The sequence below is a fragment of the Cynocephalus volans genome, chromosome 8 (assembly GCF_027409185.1).
Source record: "Cynocephalus volans isolate mCynVol1 chromosome 8, mCynVol1.pri, whole genome shotgun sequence".
In the NCBI taxonomy this organism is placed as follows: Eukaryota; Metazoa; Chordata; class Mammalia; order Dermoptera; family Cynocephalidae; genus Cynocephalus; species Cynocephalus volans.
Window position 1 is genome coordinate 5,860,105 of NC_084467.1, and position 17,854 is coordinate 5,877,958.

The 17,854-nt window shown below is 59.4% G+C and overlaps 1 protein-coding gene across 1 annotated transcript in view; it reads left to right on the forward strand.

Moving 5' to 3' along the window:
* Nucleotides 1-17,854, forward strand: part of CAMTA1 (calmodulin binding transcription activator 1) — an 846,562-nt gene that overhangs the window by 759,508 nt on the left and 69,200 nt on the right. The window contains exons 9-11 of the mRNA XM_063103685.1: nt 1,171-3,020; nt 8,079-8,205; nt 13,699-13,833. Coding sequence (XP_062959755.1) covers nt 1,171-3,020; nt 8,079-8,205; nt 13,699-13,833 — 2,112 coding nt within the window. The remainder of the gene's footprint in view (nt 1-1,170; nt 3,021-8,078; nt 8,206-13,698; nt 13,834-17,854) is intronic.

Here is a 17,854-nt window from a genome sequence, read left to right on the forward strand (position 1 = left end):
AGCAGTTTCCAGAGAGGCAGCTTCCTCTAGCAATGGGGGCAAGATCCAGTGGGCAGCAAAGTTGGAGGAGTGAAGAGGTTTGGGGCCCCGAGCCTCTGTCCACCCACCGCGGTGACTTCCAGGTCCCCGGGCACTGGGGTTTTTGAGGGAGCTCTGCCCTGCACTGATGCGGCCACTCGGGCTGCACCTGTCTCTCCTCTAAGATCGTAAAGCATCCCTCATTCTCCATCCTCCAGGTCTGTCTTTCTGACGGGGGTATCTGCTCTTTGCAATGTGTGCTCTTCTGTCCCGTGGCTGCCTTAACTAGGTATTTCCATTAGAGGGTCGTGCTGCTCCCTGCAGAGTCTTCATGCATTTAGGAATCTTGGTGGTGAGGCTATAATAGGACAAGGGGAGAATTCACCCTTTTAGCAAAAGGAAATGACCCGTGTCCAGTGGAATGAAAATAATGATGGCGTTGGAGCGAAAAGCCGACCTGGCCTCCAGGTCCAGAGGCTGTGGGTGAGGCGCTGGAAGCGAGACTTCCCAGAGCTCAGCAAAGCTCTGCTCCAGAGGCTTTTTAATTCCCTGCCTCTGAACCCGGGGGCTAGGGCTCTATCCTTGCTTAGGACTTTTTGTCCCTCAAAGAGCTAAGGATAGGCCTGGGCTTAGCCAAATGGTGAGTGTGGTCCCAACTACACTTCTGCCTCTGGGGCAGGGTGCGGGACCCTCTTTGGTGCATCCTCTCCACCTCCCCCTGTCGACCTCTGGCTTCCAGTCCCAAGGGGTCACTTCTTATTGGAGCACCTAAAATACAGGGGCTTCCTGAAACAGTTGTGGGAAGCTGAGGGGGGAGGAGGGACCTGGCCATCATCCCCTCTTCCAGGTGAGTGGTGACTGTCCTGACTGGCAGCGTTCTCTCCACCTTCTTCCCAACCTCCCACGTGCTGGGATGCTACTGTTATTATACAAAGAGAGCATTGACAATAAAACCCCCCTGGTCTTTGCAGGACGGTCACGTAGGGCCTGGGAGAGCTCTGGGGCTTGTGTGAGTGGGCCCGAGACCCTGAGGGTCCAAGGGGTGGGGTCTGTGGCCTGCCAGAGGCCCCAGCTGCTCAGGGGCAGGGTCCCCACCGTCCCCGCTCTGACTCTCTCCCCGTGCGTGTGCGTGTTGTGCTCTGACCTCCGCAGGAGCAGGCAGCAGCGTGCACCACAAGTGTAACAGTGCCAAACACCGGATCATCTCACCGAAGGTGGAGCCGCGGACAGGGGGGTACGGGAGCCACTCGGAGGTGCAGCACAACGACGTGTCCGAGGGCAAGCACGAGCACAGCCACAGCAAGGGCTCGAGCCGCGAGAAGCGGAATGGCAAGGTGGCCAAGCCCGCGCTGCTGCACCAGAGCAGCACCGAGGTCTCCTCCACCAACCAGGTCGAGGTCCCCGACACGACCCAGAGCTCCCCCGTGTCCATCAGCAGTGGGCTCAACAGCGACCCGGACATGGTGGACAGCCCAGTGGTCACCGGTGTGTCCAGCATGGCGGTGGCCTCCGTGATGGGGAGCTTGTCCCAAAGCGCCACGGTGTTCATGTCCGAGGTCACCAACGAGGCGGTGTATACCATGTCCCCCACCGCCGGCCCCAACCACCACCTCCTGTCACCCGACGCCTCTCAGGGCCTGGTCCTGGCCGTGAGTTCCGATGGCCACAAGTTCGCCTTCCCCACCACGAGCAGCTCGGAAAGCCTGTCGATGCTGCCCGCCAATGTGTCCGAAGAGCTGGTCCTTTCCACCACCCTAGACGGTGGCCGGAAGATTCCAGAAACCACCATGAACTTTGACCCCGACTGTTTCCTCAATAACCCAAAGCAGGGCCAGACGTACGGGGGCGGAGGCCTGAAAGCCGAGATGGTGGGCACCAACACCCGGCACTCGCCGCCTGTCGAGAGGAGCTTCAGCTTTACCACCGTCCTCGCCAAGGAGATCAAGACCGAGGACACCTCTTTCGAGCAGCAGATGGCCAAAGAAGCGTACGCCACCTCCGCAGCGGCCGCCGCGGCGTCCAGCTCCCTCACCCTGACCGCCGGCTCCAGCCTCCTGCCCTCGGGCGGCGGCTTGAGTCCCAGCACCACCCTGGAGCAGATGGACTTCAGTGCCATAGACTCCAACAAGGACTACACGTCCGGCTTCAGCCAGACGGGCCACAGCCCCCACCTCCACCAGACCCCCTCCCCTAGCTTCTTCCTGCAGGACGCCAGCAAACCCCTCCCCATTGAGCAGAATGCCCATAGCAGCCTGAGCGACTCTGGGGGCACCTTTGTGATGCCCACAGTGAAAACGGAGGCCTCGTCCCAGACCAGCTCTTGCAGCGGCCACGTGGAGACGCGGATAGAGTCCACTTCCTCCCTCCACCTCATGCAGTTCCAGGCCAACTTCCAGGCCATGACAGCAGAAGGGGAGGTCACCATGGAGACCTCGCAGGCAGCCGAAGGGGGCGAGGTCCTCCTCAAGTCTGGGGAGCTGCAGGCCTGTAGTTCCGAGCACTACCTGCAGCCCGAGACCAATGGGGTGATCCGCAGTGCTGGTGGCGTCCCCATCCTCCCGGGCAACGTGGTGCAGGGGCTGTACCCGGTGGCCCAGCCCAGCCTTGGCAATGCTTCCAACATGGAGCTCAGCCTGGACCACTTTGACATCTCCTTTAGCAACCAGTTCTCCGATCTGATCAACGACTTCATCTCCGTGGAGGGGGGCAGTGGCACCATCTACGGGCACCAGCTGGTGTCAGGGGACAGCGCGGGGCTCTCGCAGTCGGAAGACGGGGCCCGTGCACCCTTCACCCAGGCGGAGATGTGCATTCCCTGCTGCAGCCCCCAGCAGGGCAGCCTGCAGCTGAGCAGTGCCGAGGGCGGGGCCGGCACCATGGCCTACATGCACGTCGCCGAGGTGGTCTCGGCTGCCTCAGCCCAGGGCACCCTGGGGATGCTGCAGCAGAGTGGACGGATGTTCATGGTGACCGACTACTCCCCAGAGTGGTCTTACCCAGAGGTAAGCTGCCGCTGCCCCCGTCACCTCCCCACCTCACCCCTGCGTCACCTGCCCATGCGCCATCACGCAGCTAAGGGAGGCTCATTTGCATGTGGCTGCTCTTCAGATGAAGCTCTGGAGACCATAAAGACAAAGCCTTCCCCTCCCTGTCCCCATGGCACTTGAAACACCTGCTCTCTCAACAGCGGTTCTCAAACTTCCCGGAGCAAGTAGCCGTGAAGTCAGGGGTGTCCTGGGAGGGAAAGCGCCCCTCCCAGCTGCGGCCGGAACAGTCTGCTGATTCCTGGCTTATATGCTGAGTCCACCTATGTTTTGCTTTGCTCTTTTTTTATTATTTTTATTTTTTGGAAAAGGTCCTAGGGCTGCTAAAAAAAATCACCCAGAAATCACCACCATAGACCATCCATATCCCTCACTCTTGGTTTGCTTCACTAAACCAAACAAAAAACCTCTCATCAAAATTGAAAGGGAGGGCACAATTCCCAAATATCATCCTCGAGATTCTTTCAAGTCGACCTGGATGTCTACAAAAGCAAACACATGTCCTGTGACCCAGGATTCCAATCTGTGACTTCCCACCCCCGCCTCCCACCCAGGCTGCCTCGGTTCCCGGGGAACTGACTTCCAGAACCGCTGCTCCCACAAACAGGACCGCAGGAAAGTCCAGGTCTTGCCTCAGGGGCACGAGTATTTAAGGAGGAACCTTTGCTTTTTTGCTAAAGTAGAAAAGCATAGGAAGGAGACAGAAAGGTCTGAGCTGTCCCTAAGTACCTCACCACACCCAGAGACATGCTCCCCGATTCCTCGTCAGCCTGTGTGCCAGGCGCGCAGGGAGCACCACGTCCACTGTGAGCTAGATCGGACACTGCCAGACCCCAGGGTGGGGGCTGCTGCCCGGGAACACCGAGGGGGGGGTCTCATACTTCCTCTCCCCCCTCTCTGTGGCAAAGCCAAGATAAGAACATCTGTGCACAAATGCCCCAGCTCTCAGAAAGATACCACATCGGCCCAGGAAGTGGCCCAGCCTCAGGACAGGAGCAGCCTGGACATAAGGCAGGTGTCTAGACAGACCAGTGGCTGCCCTACACTGTGTGTCTGTGTGCAGCATGTTTGTGCAAATCAGAGGCAGCTGCCATGGGTATCTGGTTATGAGCATGGGGCTGGGGCCAGGCGGTCTGGATTCAAATCCTGGCTGCGCACTTACTATCTGGTGACCTCAGGCAAGGCAGCCGACCTTCCCGTCTTTAAAGGCAGAGCAATAACGCCTCAGTGGGCTGCTGGGAGGACCAGCTGAGGGACGTGCCCAGAGCAGCACCCGCCTCTTCAGTCCACGGCCACTTGGTCCCACCCCCACTAGTAAGAGCCCAGAAAGATCCAGCTGGGCCTCCTCTTGGTGTGGCTTGGTGTGACCCCATCTCTGACCCCCGGCTCTTCTCAGGGGCACTGAGCTCAGCACCCACCATGTCCCTCCCCCCACAAAGGCCATCTGGGTACCTTATTCCCACGGGACTTAAGAAAGCAATTAGCAGGAGTAGGGAGGGCAGGCTAGGAGTGGGGGTCGCGGGGAGGTCAGAGCTGGAGGCGGAGCTGTCTCTGTTTCTGGCTCTTAGAGACCTGGCTCTCTGGGCTTCAGGTTCCTTATCTGTAAGTAGCTGAGAGGGAGTGGCCGCAAGGCACTCCAAATCCTAGGACCTGGGAAATTTGGCCCTCAGGACACTTAGAGGCTCCCTGGAGCCTGAGTCCTGCAGGAAACAGGAGGTGGGAGGAGGACGTCCTTTTCCCCTGGGCCTTGGCATGTGAGCACAGGTCCCTGGACCAGGTCCAGGCCAGCACTCCGGCATCCTTGGGCCTGGCGGGCACTAGCAAGGGGGACATTAGCAGGCCTGCCTCCCTCCCTTTTTACTGGCCTGCGGGTCTCTAAACTGTATCTTGGGGAAAGTCAGTTCAGAGGCTCACCACGCGAGGGCGGCCCAGGAACAGGAAAGCGACAGCGGTCTGCGCGGCCTTATGGGGATGGGGGGAGCGCCCAACCCCCGATTTCCAGATGTCCTTGCTTCCCAGAAACAAAAGCAGCGAGAATTCAACTTGATTTGGAAAATGCATGGGCACCACCCAGCTGGGCAGGCCCCTGCGGCTCTGACCAGCCACTTCCTCCTCACTGTCCTACTCCCACCCAGGCCACTGTCCCCAGGGCAAGAACAGGGGACCCAGCTACTCGGTTCTGCAGAAGATGGCACCTTCTCTCCTGACCCTCCGCTTCCCTGTTTGCACACCCATTGCAGCAGGAGCCCCTCCTGCCAGGCTCTGCTGCTCTCAGGGAGGGCTCTGTGGCAAGGCACGTAGGCCAGGCCTTGCTTCCTAGTCTGCAAATATGGGGTGAGGCTAAATGGCTCCTCGGCACCCCACCGAGCCTGGGGGTTCCCAGGCAGCCACTTGGGAATGCAGTGGCCGGGCCATCTTGCTGTGTCTTCTCTGAGTGTCCCTCCCTCCCACAGAGCTGCTCCCGTTTCTCCTGCGTTCTGTCCACCTCTTTACCTCCAGCCACAGCTGGTTACCAGCACACACGCACACGCTCACACACACACACACACACGCACACACCCTGGGCCCATCATCTCAGGACTCCCAAGACGGAGACCTCAGATGGCATCTGCTGCTCCCTCCCTGGCCCCCAAACCCTCCTGCGTCATCTCCCGCCACTGCTGCTCCTCCTGCACCAGGCAGAAGAGGCTGCAATTAGAGCCACCAAGCACCCGTGCGGCACAGCCGATTCAGCGCAGCTAGGCGAGCTGTTGCCATGGGAACCGTCCCCTGAACTGATGGATGCTGAGCCGTCCTGCAGCGGTTCCCATGGAGAAGGTCCTAATGTTCTCCAGTAATTTCTGCAGTTCTTTGTTCCCCGTGGCAACCCCAGCTTCACGCTAGCAGCTGCTGATTGGGGTTATTATTTCTTCCTTTTTTCTCACATGGTGAATGTCTGTGGCCTTTTGAAGCCACTGCTCTTATACTTCCCAGGATCCAGGGAGCATCTTACCCTGAGCTGGCTCTCTGGTGCTTCTGGACATCCCAAAGTCAGGATCCACCTGTCCACCTGGCACACATGCCAGCCAGGCCCCCCCAGCCCCCACCCAGCCACTTTGACAGAGCTCCATATCTCCCTATGAACAAAGAAGTGTTAGGACCAGAAGGGCCCCTAGAGATCAAATGCCACCCAGAGAGGTTGGGCCACTTGCCTGAGGACACATGGCTACTGAGGGGCAGGGGCAGGCCTCCTGCTTTCAGCTCCTGGTCCTGAGCTCTCTCCGCTATCCCCAAAACGTGGTTGCCTGGCACAAAAGTAACCTCTCCAAACCATCCCAGCTCAGAGAAAGGCTCATCTAAGAGGACAGACCGAGCACCTTGCAGCCTGGAAGAGCCCCTTCTGTGGTGGAAGCCTCTCTTCTGTGCTTGGCCATGACAGACCCACCCCCACCTCACCCCTGCAAATACCCACTCCTGCACCTGATGCCTGAGGCCAGCCCTGGGCCAGGCTCGGGTTCTAGAAACATTGAGTGGAGCCTTGGGAGTAAGCCCCATGTGGAAACAGGGGGGCCCTCCAGGGCCGGGATGGACCAGTGCCAAGGACAGGCCAAGCACGAATGAGGGGCTGGACAGGAGAGGTCTTGCTGGCACTGGGCGGCGGGGGAAGCCTTGGGTCTGGTCTCCCCAGCCTGGAGTGGTATGGAAAAGGGGGCTCAGGCCGCAGCTCCCCACTTGCCCTCCACCTCCCCAGCCTCAAGAAGGGCTTTTCGGCATTCTCCATCCTGGACACTAGGTGGCACTCTCTACCCTGGCCTGCGCAGCTGTCCGCCCCCCTGCAGGGAAAGGTGTTTACTGGTTTGGGGGTGGGGTGGATGGAGCCTCTGGGGTGGGTCCACCCAAGGTTAGCCAGGACGGCCAGAAGGGCCGGCACCCCCACCCTCTGCATCCCCGGGGACAGCCTCCCTCTAGTCGGAGAGGTAAGTAGGGGACCCCGGGACTCCATAGAGAGTGAGAGGTGCTATTAATCACCAAGCAGGAAACAGGGCCGCCTGGGAGGCAGCTGCCCTCGCTTTGCGGCACCCAGGCTGGTCTGAGCAGGAGGTCAGGGAGGTCTCTGCCCTTGGGTGCCTTGTGGCGGGGGGTGGGGCGAAGGGGGTCCCGGGGGCAGGGTCTTCTCCCTGGAGCTAAGGAAGGTCACCACAGCCCCTCCCAGCCTGGCTGTATGGTCAGGGCCTGCGTGTGGGGTTCATGCGCCTCGCTCAGGGGCCCCATCCAGCTGCACGGACACAAGGTCCCTCCCCTCAATGGTGCAGCACAGGATCAGGGAGACTGGATGCTCAGTCCTCACCCTGTCCCCAACCCCGAGCTCTGAGCCCCACACTCCCTGAGCCCCACACTCTGGGCTCCAAGGGCAATCTCTGAGCCTCTCCAACTCTGGCCCCTTCTCCCCCACTTTTCAGTTTCCACTCTTTTTCAGCATGCTCTTTATCCCCTGCTTTTCTGGGCCCCCTCCCCTTGCGATCACCATATCCTGGAGATCCTGGGTGTCTCCTCAATGCCCCACAAGAACTTCTGGTCCCTGAGATGATGCTAAGATCCGTCCCTCAAACTGTCCACAAGGGAATGACACAGTACGTCCCCTCCCTCCCTCCTGGCCAGTTCTCAGGTGCATCGCAGCTGGAAAGATCTGGAAAGCTCTGTGCTCCCTTCGCCTGGATCTGCAAGTTATGCAGGAAAGGGTCAGGGGTCAGAACTGCCAGCAGCTCCCCCTTGAAAGATGCCAGCTGAGGAAGGCCACGGGGGACATAGGGGAGAAGTACTACAGGCCCCTCTTCCTGCTGGAGGCCTGGAGCAGTGGTTCTCAAAAGTCAGGGCTTACTGGCCCCCTTGGGGTGAGGGCCCGGGAATCTGCATGTTTAACCAGTACGTGGAGGAGGGGTGCAGGCCCCCAACTGAGCGACACAGTCGTGGGGACCTTCCTGGCACTGCCACCCCCATAGCTCTCACTCCATTGCCGGCATCTCTCTGTGCCCCCAGGGAGGAGTGAAGGTCCTCATCACGGGCCCGTGGCAGGAAGCCGGCAGTGACTACAGCTGCCTGTTCGACCAGATCTCAGTGCCTGCGTCCCTGATCCAGCCCGGGGTGCTGCGCTGCTACTGCCCAGGTGAGAAGGCCACCTGCCTGGCCAGCCGAGGGTGCGGGGGCCTCAGGAGCACTGGCCTCGCAGTCAGCCTTGGGATGGTCTTGAGCAAGTCATGTCATTACTCTGGACCTTGGTTTCCTCAGCTGTGAAGACACGGGTCCCAGATAGTCGACTATAATGTCATGTGTCTAGGCTCATGGGCCCCATATCCGACAGGGACACAAAGCATGCTCGAGTAGGATTTTGAATAGAACATGGGGAGGGACTCTTTAGAGAGTGAATAAGCCGGGTGACATACCCAGGAGTGGCCACAGCAGGAAGCTGTTTCCACCCTCGACCTGAGGGTTACTAGGGCTGGTGAGAGCCTGGCGGGGCAGAGGGGCCCCGGCAGGAGCTGCGTGTGGGGCCAGAGGCCACCTCTGCAGCAGGGCAGGCCTCTCTCCTGCCCGTGCCTCTACAGCCCAGGCTGACCACAAGCCAAGAGAGCCCAGGCGATGCAGCCCACAGGGCCAGCCTCCAGGCACAGCGCAGGTCACGGAAGGATGGAGAAAGCCTGGCAGGGGACACGGTGAGGGGCATCAGACTAAGAATAATCGGCTCAAACCTCTCTGAGAATTTAAGCCATCTGCCCTCTGCCCAGAAAAAGGCACATGCACATCATTTGCTTCCAGTTTTAGAGGCTCAATGACACCCCCAAAAAACCCAACCAGGAACCCCTCAGTGCTGTCCCTTGTGGCTCTGACTGTCCCCCTCCCTTGCCCCAGGGCTTCATCATCATCTACTAAGCGTGGTGTTGCTGTCTGTTCACCTTGTCCCAGACCTCTCGCCATCACTACCTCCCTACTGGCCTGTCCACTACATGAGGGCAGGGACTGTGTCTTTCTTGGTCACCATCGTGTCCCCAGGGCTAGCAAAATGCCTGGCATGTCACTAGAGGAGGATCAATATTTGTGAAGGAATGAATGTGTCTCTGGGAGTCTGGAGTCAGTTTCTAGAGCTCGAGTTTTCTGTCCCCTGGGCTGGTGTTGGGAGGACCCCTTGGATCACACATTTCATGCCTTGCTAGCTCTAGGGCTGGCCTGTCTGGCTAGCCCAGACAATGAACAGGACATGGAGGACATGAAGGTAGAGGTGGCTGAGGGCAGAGGGACCCACCCCATGTTATCTGAAGCCATTGAGCCTCCAAAAGGAGAGCAGAATGCTCGGTGAAGAGGGCTAGGCATGGAGAGGAGAAGCAGAGGCAGGAGCAGAGCTGGCCGGCGCTGGGTAGGCCAGCAGGGGTCTCCCAGATGCCCCCTGGGGCGGTCCCACTTCAGCCTTGGCTGCCCACTGTCTGCAGCCCCCTTCACCGTCCCCCCAGCCAGGGGCTGCGAGCCTACCATGCACATTCTTCCTCCTTTGTCTCTCAGTCTTCCCTTGTAGCCCACCAGAGCAGAAGGCTTGTGTTCGGGGATGGTCTCACATCTCAGCCTCTGCTGAGCCCAGCACCCTCCTTCACCACAAACATTGCAGGGAGCCAGGGCTGGTGCCCGTGGTGGCCTCCCCTGCCGGCCCTGCCCCCACAACTGCTGGCCTGGCCCCAGGGGGCCCACCGGCCCCCTCTGCTCCCAGCAGCCCTGCTCAGCCTGGAGAACAGCCAGCCTGGATGCCAGTGTGGGCTGGGTCATCCTGTCACAGCTGCAAATGCAGCCCCCCACCAGCGGGGAGAGGGGGAGGGCAACATGTTACTAAACCGTCCACTTATCACCTGCTGCTGGAATGGGACGCACCTGGCCTATAAATAGATGCCACTTCCTGTACCTGGCTGATGCCCGTCTGCAGACCCAGACCTAGCCTGTCCTCAGTTATCTGACCCCGACAAGAAGAAAAAAAAAAAAAAAAAAAAGGCAGCAGACTGGCCTTTAAATGTCCTCTGGATAATGTCCCAGGGCAGGACCTGGAAAACCCTGGGGTTTGGAGTCAGTCACACCTGGTCCACCCCAAGTCAGCCAGATACCATCGAGTGACTAGCTCAGGGGATGACCTCTCTGGGCCTCAATTTCTACATTTGTAAGATCTGCCTGCCAGAGGGGCGAGCATTAAATGGGAGGTTCATGAAGCACCTGGCTCAGGTGCTCAATTCATGAAGGTGTCCCATTCATGAGGCCTTCACTCTTGCTTTCCCAAGGGGAAATGTGGAGTGGATACCAGGGCTGTTCAGGTCTTGGCAGGCAATTCTGGTCCCAGAGCATCTCTAGGCCCCCAGAGCTTGCAAGCAGAGTTGCTGCCCAGGCCACCAACTCCCCCATCATTCAGGCTCATTGTGTTAGACGTAATGTGTCTCAGACCACAAGGCTCAGGGCAGACTGAGAGCTGAGCCCCACTGCTAGAGAACCATTCTGTTTTGCAGCTACCCCACAAAGGGGTCCCCTTTGGACATCTCTGTTTTGAAGCCCAAATTGAAATGTCACCCTATAAGATAGCTCTGGATGTATTCATTCATTTTCTCATTTGCCAACTGGTTTTTGAGTGTCTCCTGCTTGCCCTGCACTGGGGAGGTGCCCGAAATGGAGCAAAGAATACGACCCAACCCCTAACCAGGCCCCGACTCCAGGAGTGCTCCATCCAGGGAGGAATTGGCCATGCCAACAACCCACGGCCCTGGGGGATGACATGGGCTGCTTGAGGACCTCATCTCTGGGTCTCCCCAGGGAAGCTGGGGCTAAGCTCAAAGGAAAAACACCTGAAGCCAGAACCAGAGCAGTCTCATCAGAAAGAAGAGCTCACAGGCCTGTGAGCACAAGCCAGGCCACCCTAGGGGCTGGGAATGATTGGGAGGACGGGCCACAGGAGGCGCAAGTGGCCACTGCCTGCTGGCCTGACACAGCTGCCCAAGCAAAACGGGTGAGGTGACTCGACCTTGGCCAAGAGCAGAGTTTTCTGTGCCCGGGCAGCTCCCACACATCCCCGGCAGCAGGAGACGTGCAGGCACAGACTCGGTCTTCTACTCCAGGGTCAGGAGAGAGTCATCTGAGTCAGGACCCTGAGCTAAGGTGAAGCGGTGGGGAACGAGGCAACCTGCGTGGAGCAGAAGATAGAGGACTCGACCGAGAAGACTCTGCTGGCCAGACAGCCCCACCCTGGAGTCCTGGGAGGTCCCAAAGGCAAACGATGAAACTCACATGAGGTGAACAAGTGCCTTTTGAAGGAATTCACTCAGCAAACGGTTACTGAGTGGCCACTGCATGCCGGGCACAGAAGTGGCACCAGGCGTACAGATTCAGACAGACCGGGTCCCAGCGCTCCTGCAGGGAGACTGGAAACAAACGAGGAAACAAACCAGTAACCGAGATAACTCTTTCACAACAGTAGAATACGTAAGGCGATAAAGTGGTTTGGGACGCGGGAGGTTCCTTCTGATACACTGGCGAGGGAAGGCCTCTCGCAGGCATCCAGGCAGAGGGCAAAGGAGTGCAGAGGCCCTGAGGCAGGAAGGGGGCTGGCTGCAGAATGATTAGTGGAGGGACGCGGGGTCGGGGCTGAACAATGTGAGGGTGGGGAAGACGGCACAGACCAAAACCAAATCACGTCCATCCTTCTAAGTCACGGGAAGTTTGATTTGATCTTCCTGGCAATGGGAAGCTGTTAGTTTTAAGCAGAGGAGAGGCTTGATCTAAATTATGTCTTCACAAGATGATTCCAGGTGAGTGAGAGGATGGATTGTAAGGAGGAAGGGACCCCAGCAGCAGCAGTGGAGATGGAGAGAAATGGATGGACCCAGGACTCGCTGATGGACTGAAGGAGGGGGAGGGGGCAAAGGAGTCAGGGAAGCCTCCTGGGCCATGAGCCTGCACGAGCCGGGCTGCTGGGCTGGGACCCAGTCTCTCTGGGGACGGAAGGAATGCCTTGGGGTCTGCCACCATTCCCACAACACTGCGGGCTGTGCAGATGCCAGGAGACGGGGGAAGGGGAGCAGTAGCTGAGGAGGCCCTCCAGCCGGGACATCTGGGACCAGGGAAGCCTTGAGCTCCCCAGGGACTGGCCGAGGAGCTTGCTAGAGGAGCAAAGCTGAGCACACTCAGACAGGGCGTGAGTGCCACCGCCCTTTCTTCCTGTTGATAAACCAAGCAAATCAGGGCAGGCGTGTGACCACAGGCTTGGAGATCTGCCCAGGGACACTGTCAGGGCCATGGGAGATTCTGGACTTGGCTGGAGATCCCTACCCAGGCACCTTGGGACAACCTGTGTGACTGCCACCATGGAGCCTGTTGGTTCAGCTTGTGGCCTGGATCTAAGGGACCAAGCCAGAACGGAAAGCACAGGGGGAAACCCACTGGTCAACCCTGGGCAGTGACGAGTAAAGACCTGTTCTGGGACAGTGACAAGAGGGTCACTGCCTTAACCCAGGAGGGACAGAGGCCACGGGTCAATGAATGGGTTTTCCCATCAGAAGTGGGATCTGCCTCAGAGGTCTCCAAGGAAAGCCGGAGCTTTGCTCTGTCCCAGGGAGCAGCTGACTTGGACAGCTTCCACGAGGCTGTAAGCTTCTGAAAACCAAGAGCCCAAACGGTAACACGATCCCCGTGTGTGTCCTCCCTGGAAATCCATTGTGGGGAGGCCCTGGGTATCGGCAGCTGGTGTTCCAGAAGATCAAGGCAGAGAGCACATAAGCCTGACATCTACCAGGGGATGAGGCCTGGCAGAGTGGGCAGCCCGCACTTCCACCTTTGCCCACAGCCCATCTCTGGGGGCCACGGGCCAGCCCCCAAGGTATCGACAGGAGCCACGGAGCAACTGTCTCTCCCCAGAAATGAAGTGGTCTTCACCACGGGCCGGCTTTCCTCTTGCTGACAATGACAACGTCTCATTCGTTCATTGAACAAATACAGAGCAGTTGAAGAGACCCACAAGGGCCCTGCCTTCCCAAAGCTTACTGTCCAGACACAGGGGAGGCAGCGTCCCCGGCTCAGCACCAGGACCAGAGTAACAGGCACAGCCACAGCTCTTGCTTTCATCAAGGAGGCAGAAGAACTTCAAAAAGCATGTGGGATGCCACGTTGAGTCAGGACAAGCTGGAGGAAAAGGCAAAACAGAAATAAGCACTAAGAAGCCCAAAGCCAGTGTTGTACCCGAACCCCGGCCAGGACGGATGGGACAAGGGGAGAAGTCAGCCAGCTGTGAGGCGGGGACAGGGGATCATTCATTCATTCATTCACTCAATCAGCCAATCTGTACGGAGCACCCAGTCCCTGCCCTCACCCAGGAGCAGAGGGGCAAAGAGGCAATTCCAATCCAGAGGCGTGGGAGGGATCACAGGGCTCCTGGCTGGCTCTGGGGCGCCAGAGAAGGTTCCCGGAGGAAGACACATTGCATTTGTGCCTTGAGGAATGAGCAGGCATAGGCTGGGATTAAGGAAAGTAGGACATTAACTCATGAAAGGTAGTGCAGAGGGGGCATTCCAGGTCCTTGTGTGGTACACCAGGCTGCAGGGTGCCCACTGCCCCTCACCCTGACCTCTCTTTCTTTCGCTTCTAGCCCATGACACTGGTCTTGTGACCCTACAAGTTGCCTTCAACAACCAGATCATCTCCAACTCGGTGGTGTTTGAGTACAAAGCTCGGGCTCTGCCCACGCTCCCTTCCTCCCAGCACGACTGGCTGTCATTGGACGGTAAGAACAGCACCCGGGTCACCTTGCCAGGCACCAAGGGAGAGGGACACTTGGGGGACCCTGTGCACAAGAGGTGAATAGAGGAAGCACCGAGAAAGGGGCAGGGAGGGTGCCAGTGTCCGCTGAAGGAGGCCGGCTGCGCCTCCACCGTCAGGCTGTGAAGGTCTATGCTGTCTGGCAGCCTGTGTCTGGCCATGGGCTGGCCCCACAGTCAATCTTGGTCTCTCCCTGCGGCAGAATGAAGTGTATTAGCTTGGACCTGTAGCTATCACTCCTGCTGGGTTATCTGAGTGGCCAAATCAGCCCCTGGGAGCTGAGAGGTCCCTCTCTCACAGACCCCAAGCAGCAAGGTGCAAGGTCCTGCCCCTCCAGGGCTGTTTCCACAGTTACCTTGAAGCAAAGAGAATTCTGGAGGCCACTGCCAAGCCCAAGCTTCTTAAAGAAGAAGCAGTGCGTAAAGCTGAGGTGGGCAGCTCAGGCCTGGGCTTCTTTCAGATTTGGAGGCCTGGACAGCCAGAGCTGAGTACTGAGTGCTTTAGGGATAACCAGCTTCCTTGTCGTGTAAGCCCTCAAACATCCGTCAACTCCTGCTTCTTGGCTGTTTTTACTGAGGCCTCCACCCCATACAGCCACTATGACAAGCCCAGGATCATGTCTGTGACAGAGGGTAGAGGGCCGGGTCGCCCCAGTGGGCTCTAAGGGAAGAGGCAGGACCTGCTGGCCAAGGAGGGGCAGGGGCTCTGAGAGCTGCTGACCTTGTCCATGTGGCTGGTGAGTATTGGTTACCCGCCCACCCCCAGGGCACCAGAGGCTCTGCAGACGAAAGCTGCCAAAGACAGGCCAGGGACCCCAGGGACAGAGGCTGCCCTTTTCTGCCTGGGCATGCCTCAGGAAGCCCTAGAGCTGGCTGAGGCCTCAGTATCAGGGATGACAGTCTGTGGGGTATCTTGCCGGAGACCTTACCAGCCCAGGGTGATGGGGCTTTAGCTCAGCTGAGCCTGGGCCCTTTCCAGGGGTCAGGTCCCTAAGCACCCCTCCCCCACCCCAGCAGCACTTTAGCCTTCTCACCTCTCTGACTTCCACTCGTTGCTGGCTGCTGGAGGATTTCTGGGCTTGGGCACATGCTCTGGGCAGTTTTCCTGAGCCACCCAGTGTGCAAACCTCAGACTTATCCCAGTCCCTGCCCCTGCAGGGACAGGGTGCCAGGCAGCCACCCTGACCAGTGAACCCTCAAGAACTATTCCCAGAGGTGGCTTTGGGTCAGCAGGAATCTGCACCCTGGCAGTGGCTGCCTGGGAACACCGTGCTGGCCTTGGCAGCATCCCTGGCCAAGGCTGGAGCCAGCCGGAGCTGTGACGATGACCTAAAGGATGTAACAGAGAAGGGCAGGGTGACCAGGGGCTCCTGTTCAGGAAATCCGGTTTCAATTTTACAGAACAAATGGGGAATGGAGCTGGGAGTCCTTGCTGTCCCTGAGTGACACGGTCAGCCTCACTAAGGTGGACCGAAGGATGTTGGGACCAGTGTAGGATGCTGCCTAGAAGATGGAGCCTTTTCAAAGAGCAAAGTCTCAGCCAGGCAGTGCCTTGAGCTCAGGAAACATGTGCCGATCCCCTGGAAGTCCAGAGAGCCAGCTATACCTGGAGGGTGCCAGCAGGGGCGGATGCTATGATAGAGACCTTGGGGAAGAGGACTCGCCTTAACTGCTTCATGACAAACACAGCCCTGGGTCCTCAGCCGTAACAGGCCCCTTGGGAATGGGCCTGCTGCCAAGCTGGGCACCTGCTCCCCAGCAGCCCCCTCCCCAGGGGACTTTGACCTCTGAATTCTGTAGCCCTCCAAATTGAAATAAGCATCCCTGGCCCTGGCAGAACACACAGGAGAAATGATGGGAGTTGGGAAGGGGACGTGGCAATGCCTCCCTCCAGCCGGCATCAAGGCTTGGGTGTCTGAGCAGTGTTGGCTTTGTGTAACCACCAGCAGGGCCTCACCCCGGGAACGTTAGCTCCGCAATGGCTTGGGCCCCAAGCTCAGAGTGCTCTGCTGAATGGGACTGGGCCAGTGTGGCTCAGGAAGGACAGCCTGCTATCCATCCACCATGGACCCTGTGTGTCCCTTTCCCTTTGGTCTTGGCCAGGTGTCCTTTCAAGTAATGGGAGGGACAGGGAGATTGGGGCAGAGGAACTGGGAGACCCCACATGGCCTGGGAGAAGAGTGCAGCTTCCCTGGTTCCTCTTTTTCCCGTAAATGAATACAAGGGACTTACCCACCCAGCCTTTCGCCAGCCTGATAAATAATAAGTGCGGGGAGGGGAGCAGCACCCGCAGCCGCAGCGCCTGGGGCATAATTTGTCCCAGTGCACAAAGGACAGCTGGGACACCTACACAGGAGGGTGGGGGTCCCCGGGCCTGTGGCCAACCCCTTGGCCTGGCAGTGAACTTGCGGCGGGGCGGATGCCGCAGCGGCCGCCGGGTGGTGAGCCCTCCCCTCTCTCCGTCCCTCCGTCCGTCCCTCCGTCCCTCGCGTCTCTGCAGCTCCCGGGCTCAGCCCCCCGCCCGCACGGTTCTCGGGCACATTCTCCACCAGCGCTCGCCAGGAAGCGGACACGTGTGCGCGGTGGCCAGGGGAGGAGCGGGGGGTGGAGAGGGGTGGGGGCGAGGGGACCGCAGCGCCCGGCAAACTGGGCCACGGCGGCCGGGCGGCGCGCGTGCACACACCCACCTCTCCCGCGCGCACGCGCCCTGCGCGCAGCCGCAATGCGGGGCCCTCGGCGGCCGGCGGGTCCCGCGCCACCGCGGGCTCTCACTGCGGCAGGGCGCGGGGCGCTGCGACACGCGGAGGGGCGAGCGTGCGGCGCAGAGGGGGCCGCGGGCCGGGCTTGTCTGTCCGGCTAAAGGCCGGGCGGGGGGCGTGGGTTCGGGGCGCAGCGAATCCGCGTGCGCGTGCGCAGCAGCAGTCGCCGCGCCGGAGCCCTCGTCCCCGAGGCACAGCCTTTGTCCCCGCGGCGCGGCTTTTGTTTGCGCAGCCCCGCCCAGTGAGGGGGGCGGCGATGGACCCAAGGAACGCGGCGCAGGCACCCCACGTCCCCCAAACCACAGCTGGGCGTAGGCATCCAGCAGACCGGGCTGGGAGGTGGGAGGAGGGAGGCACGGGGGGTTGCGGGGAGAGGGTCGCAGCCGCGGGCGGGGAGCACTGCCTTCTGGAGCCCCGAGCAGCAGCGCCTCCCCCAGACGCAGCCCCGTTCCCCAACTGTGAGCTCCAGGGGCAGAAACTGTCTGCCCGGATCCCCACTGCCTGGCACGGGGCTGGCACGTGGTAGGCTGCGGTACATATTTGTGATATGAACGCGTGAATGAATGAATGAGTGAGTGCAGACGGGACACATCAAAAGAGCTTAATCCAGCTAAGTGGTCAGGAAAGCTTCATGGAGAAGGTGACTCTTCTGGTGAGACTTGAGCCTGAGCAGGCGTGAGCTTGGCTGAGGGATGGAAGGGGGTCCTGGGCAGATGGAGCAGCAAGGGCCCGAGGGGAGGGAAGGGATGGCTGCCTTTGGCCAAGGCTGTCTGTAAATTGCTGTTTTCACCATTTCCACCCCTAATGTCCAGATTCAGAACAAATTCCCCTGGGGCCTGACCCCCCAGGCCATTTGCACGGGACCCCTGTGTGGTCTGAGCAGGCCAGCTATTCATTCCGGGGGACATAAGGGGGACCTCTTTCAGGCTAGAGGTAGGTAGGCAACTGCAGCGTTTACCCTGGAGACCATCTGGGGGGGGTGTCTCTGGGAAATGTCACTTCTGTCTGCAGTGGGTCCTGTGGACACAAGCAGCAAGGGCTGCGCTGAGGTCGAAGAGCATGTGCTGTCTGTTTAGACTGTCTCAGCTTTGGCTGTGTTTGCAAGAAGAATAAACTGAGTCCATTCAACACTGCAGCCCTGGAGCTGAGGGGGTGGGGCAGGCCCTCATCTGGCCAAGGACACTGGGACACCTTTAAGTGACCCCTATCCCTGGAAGAGAAGGGGACT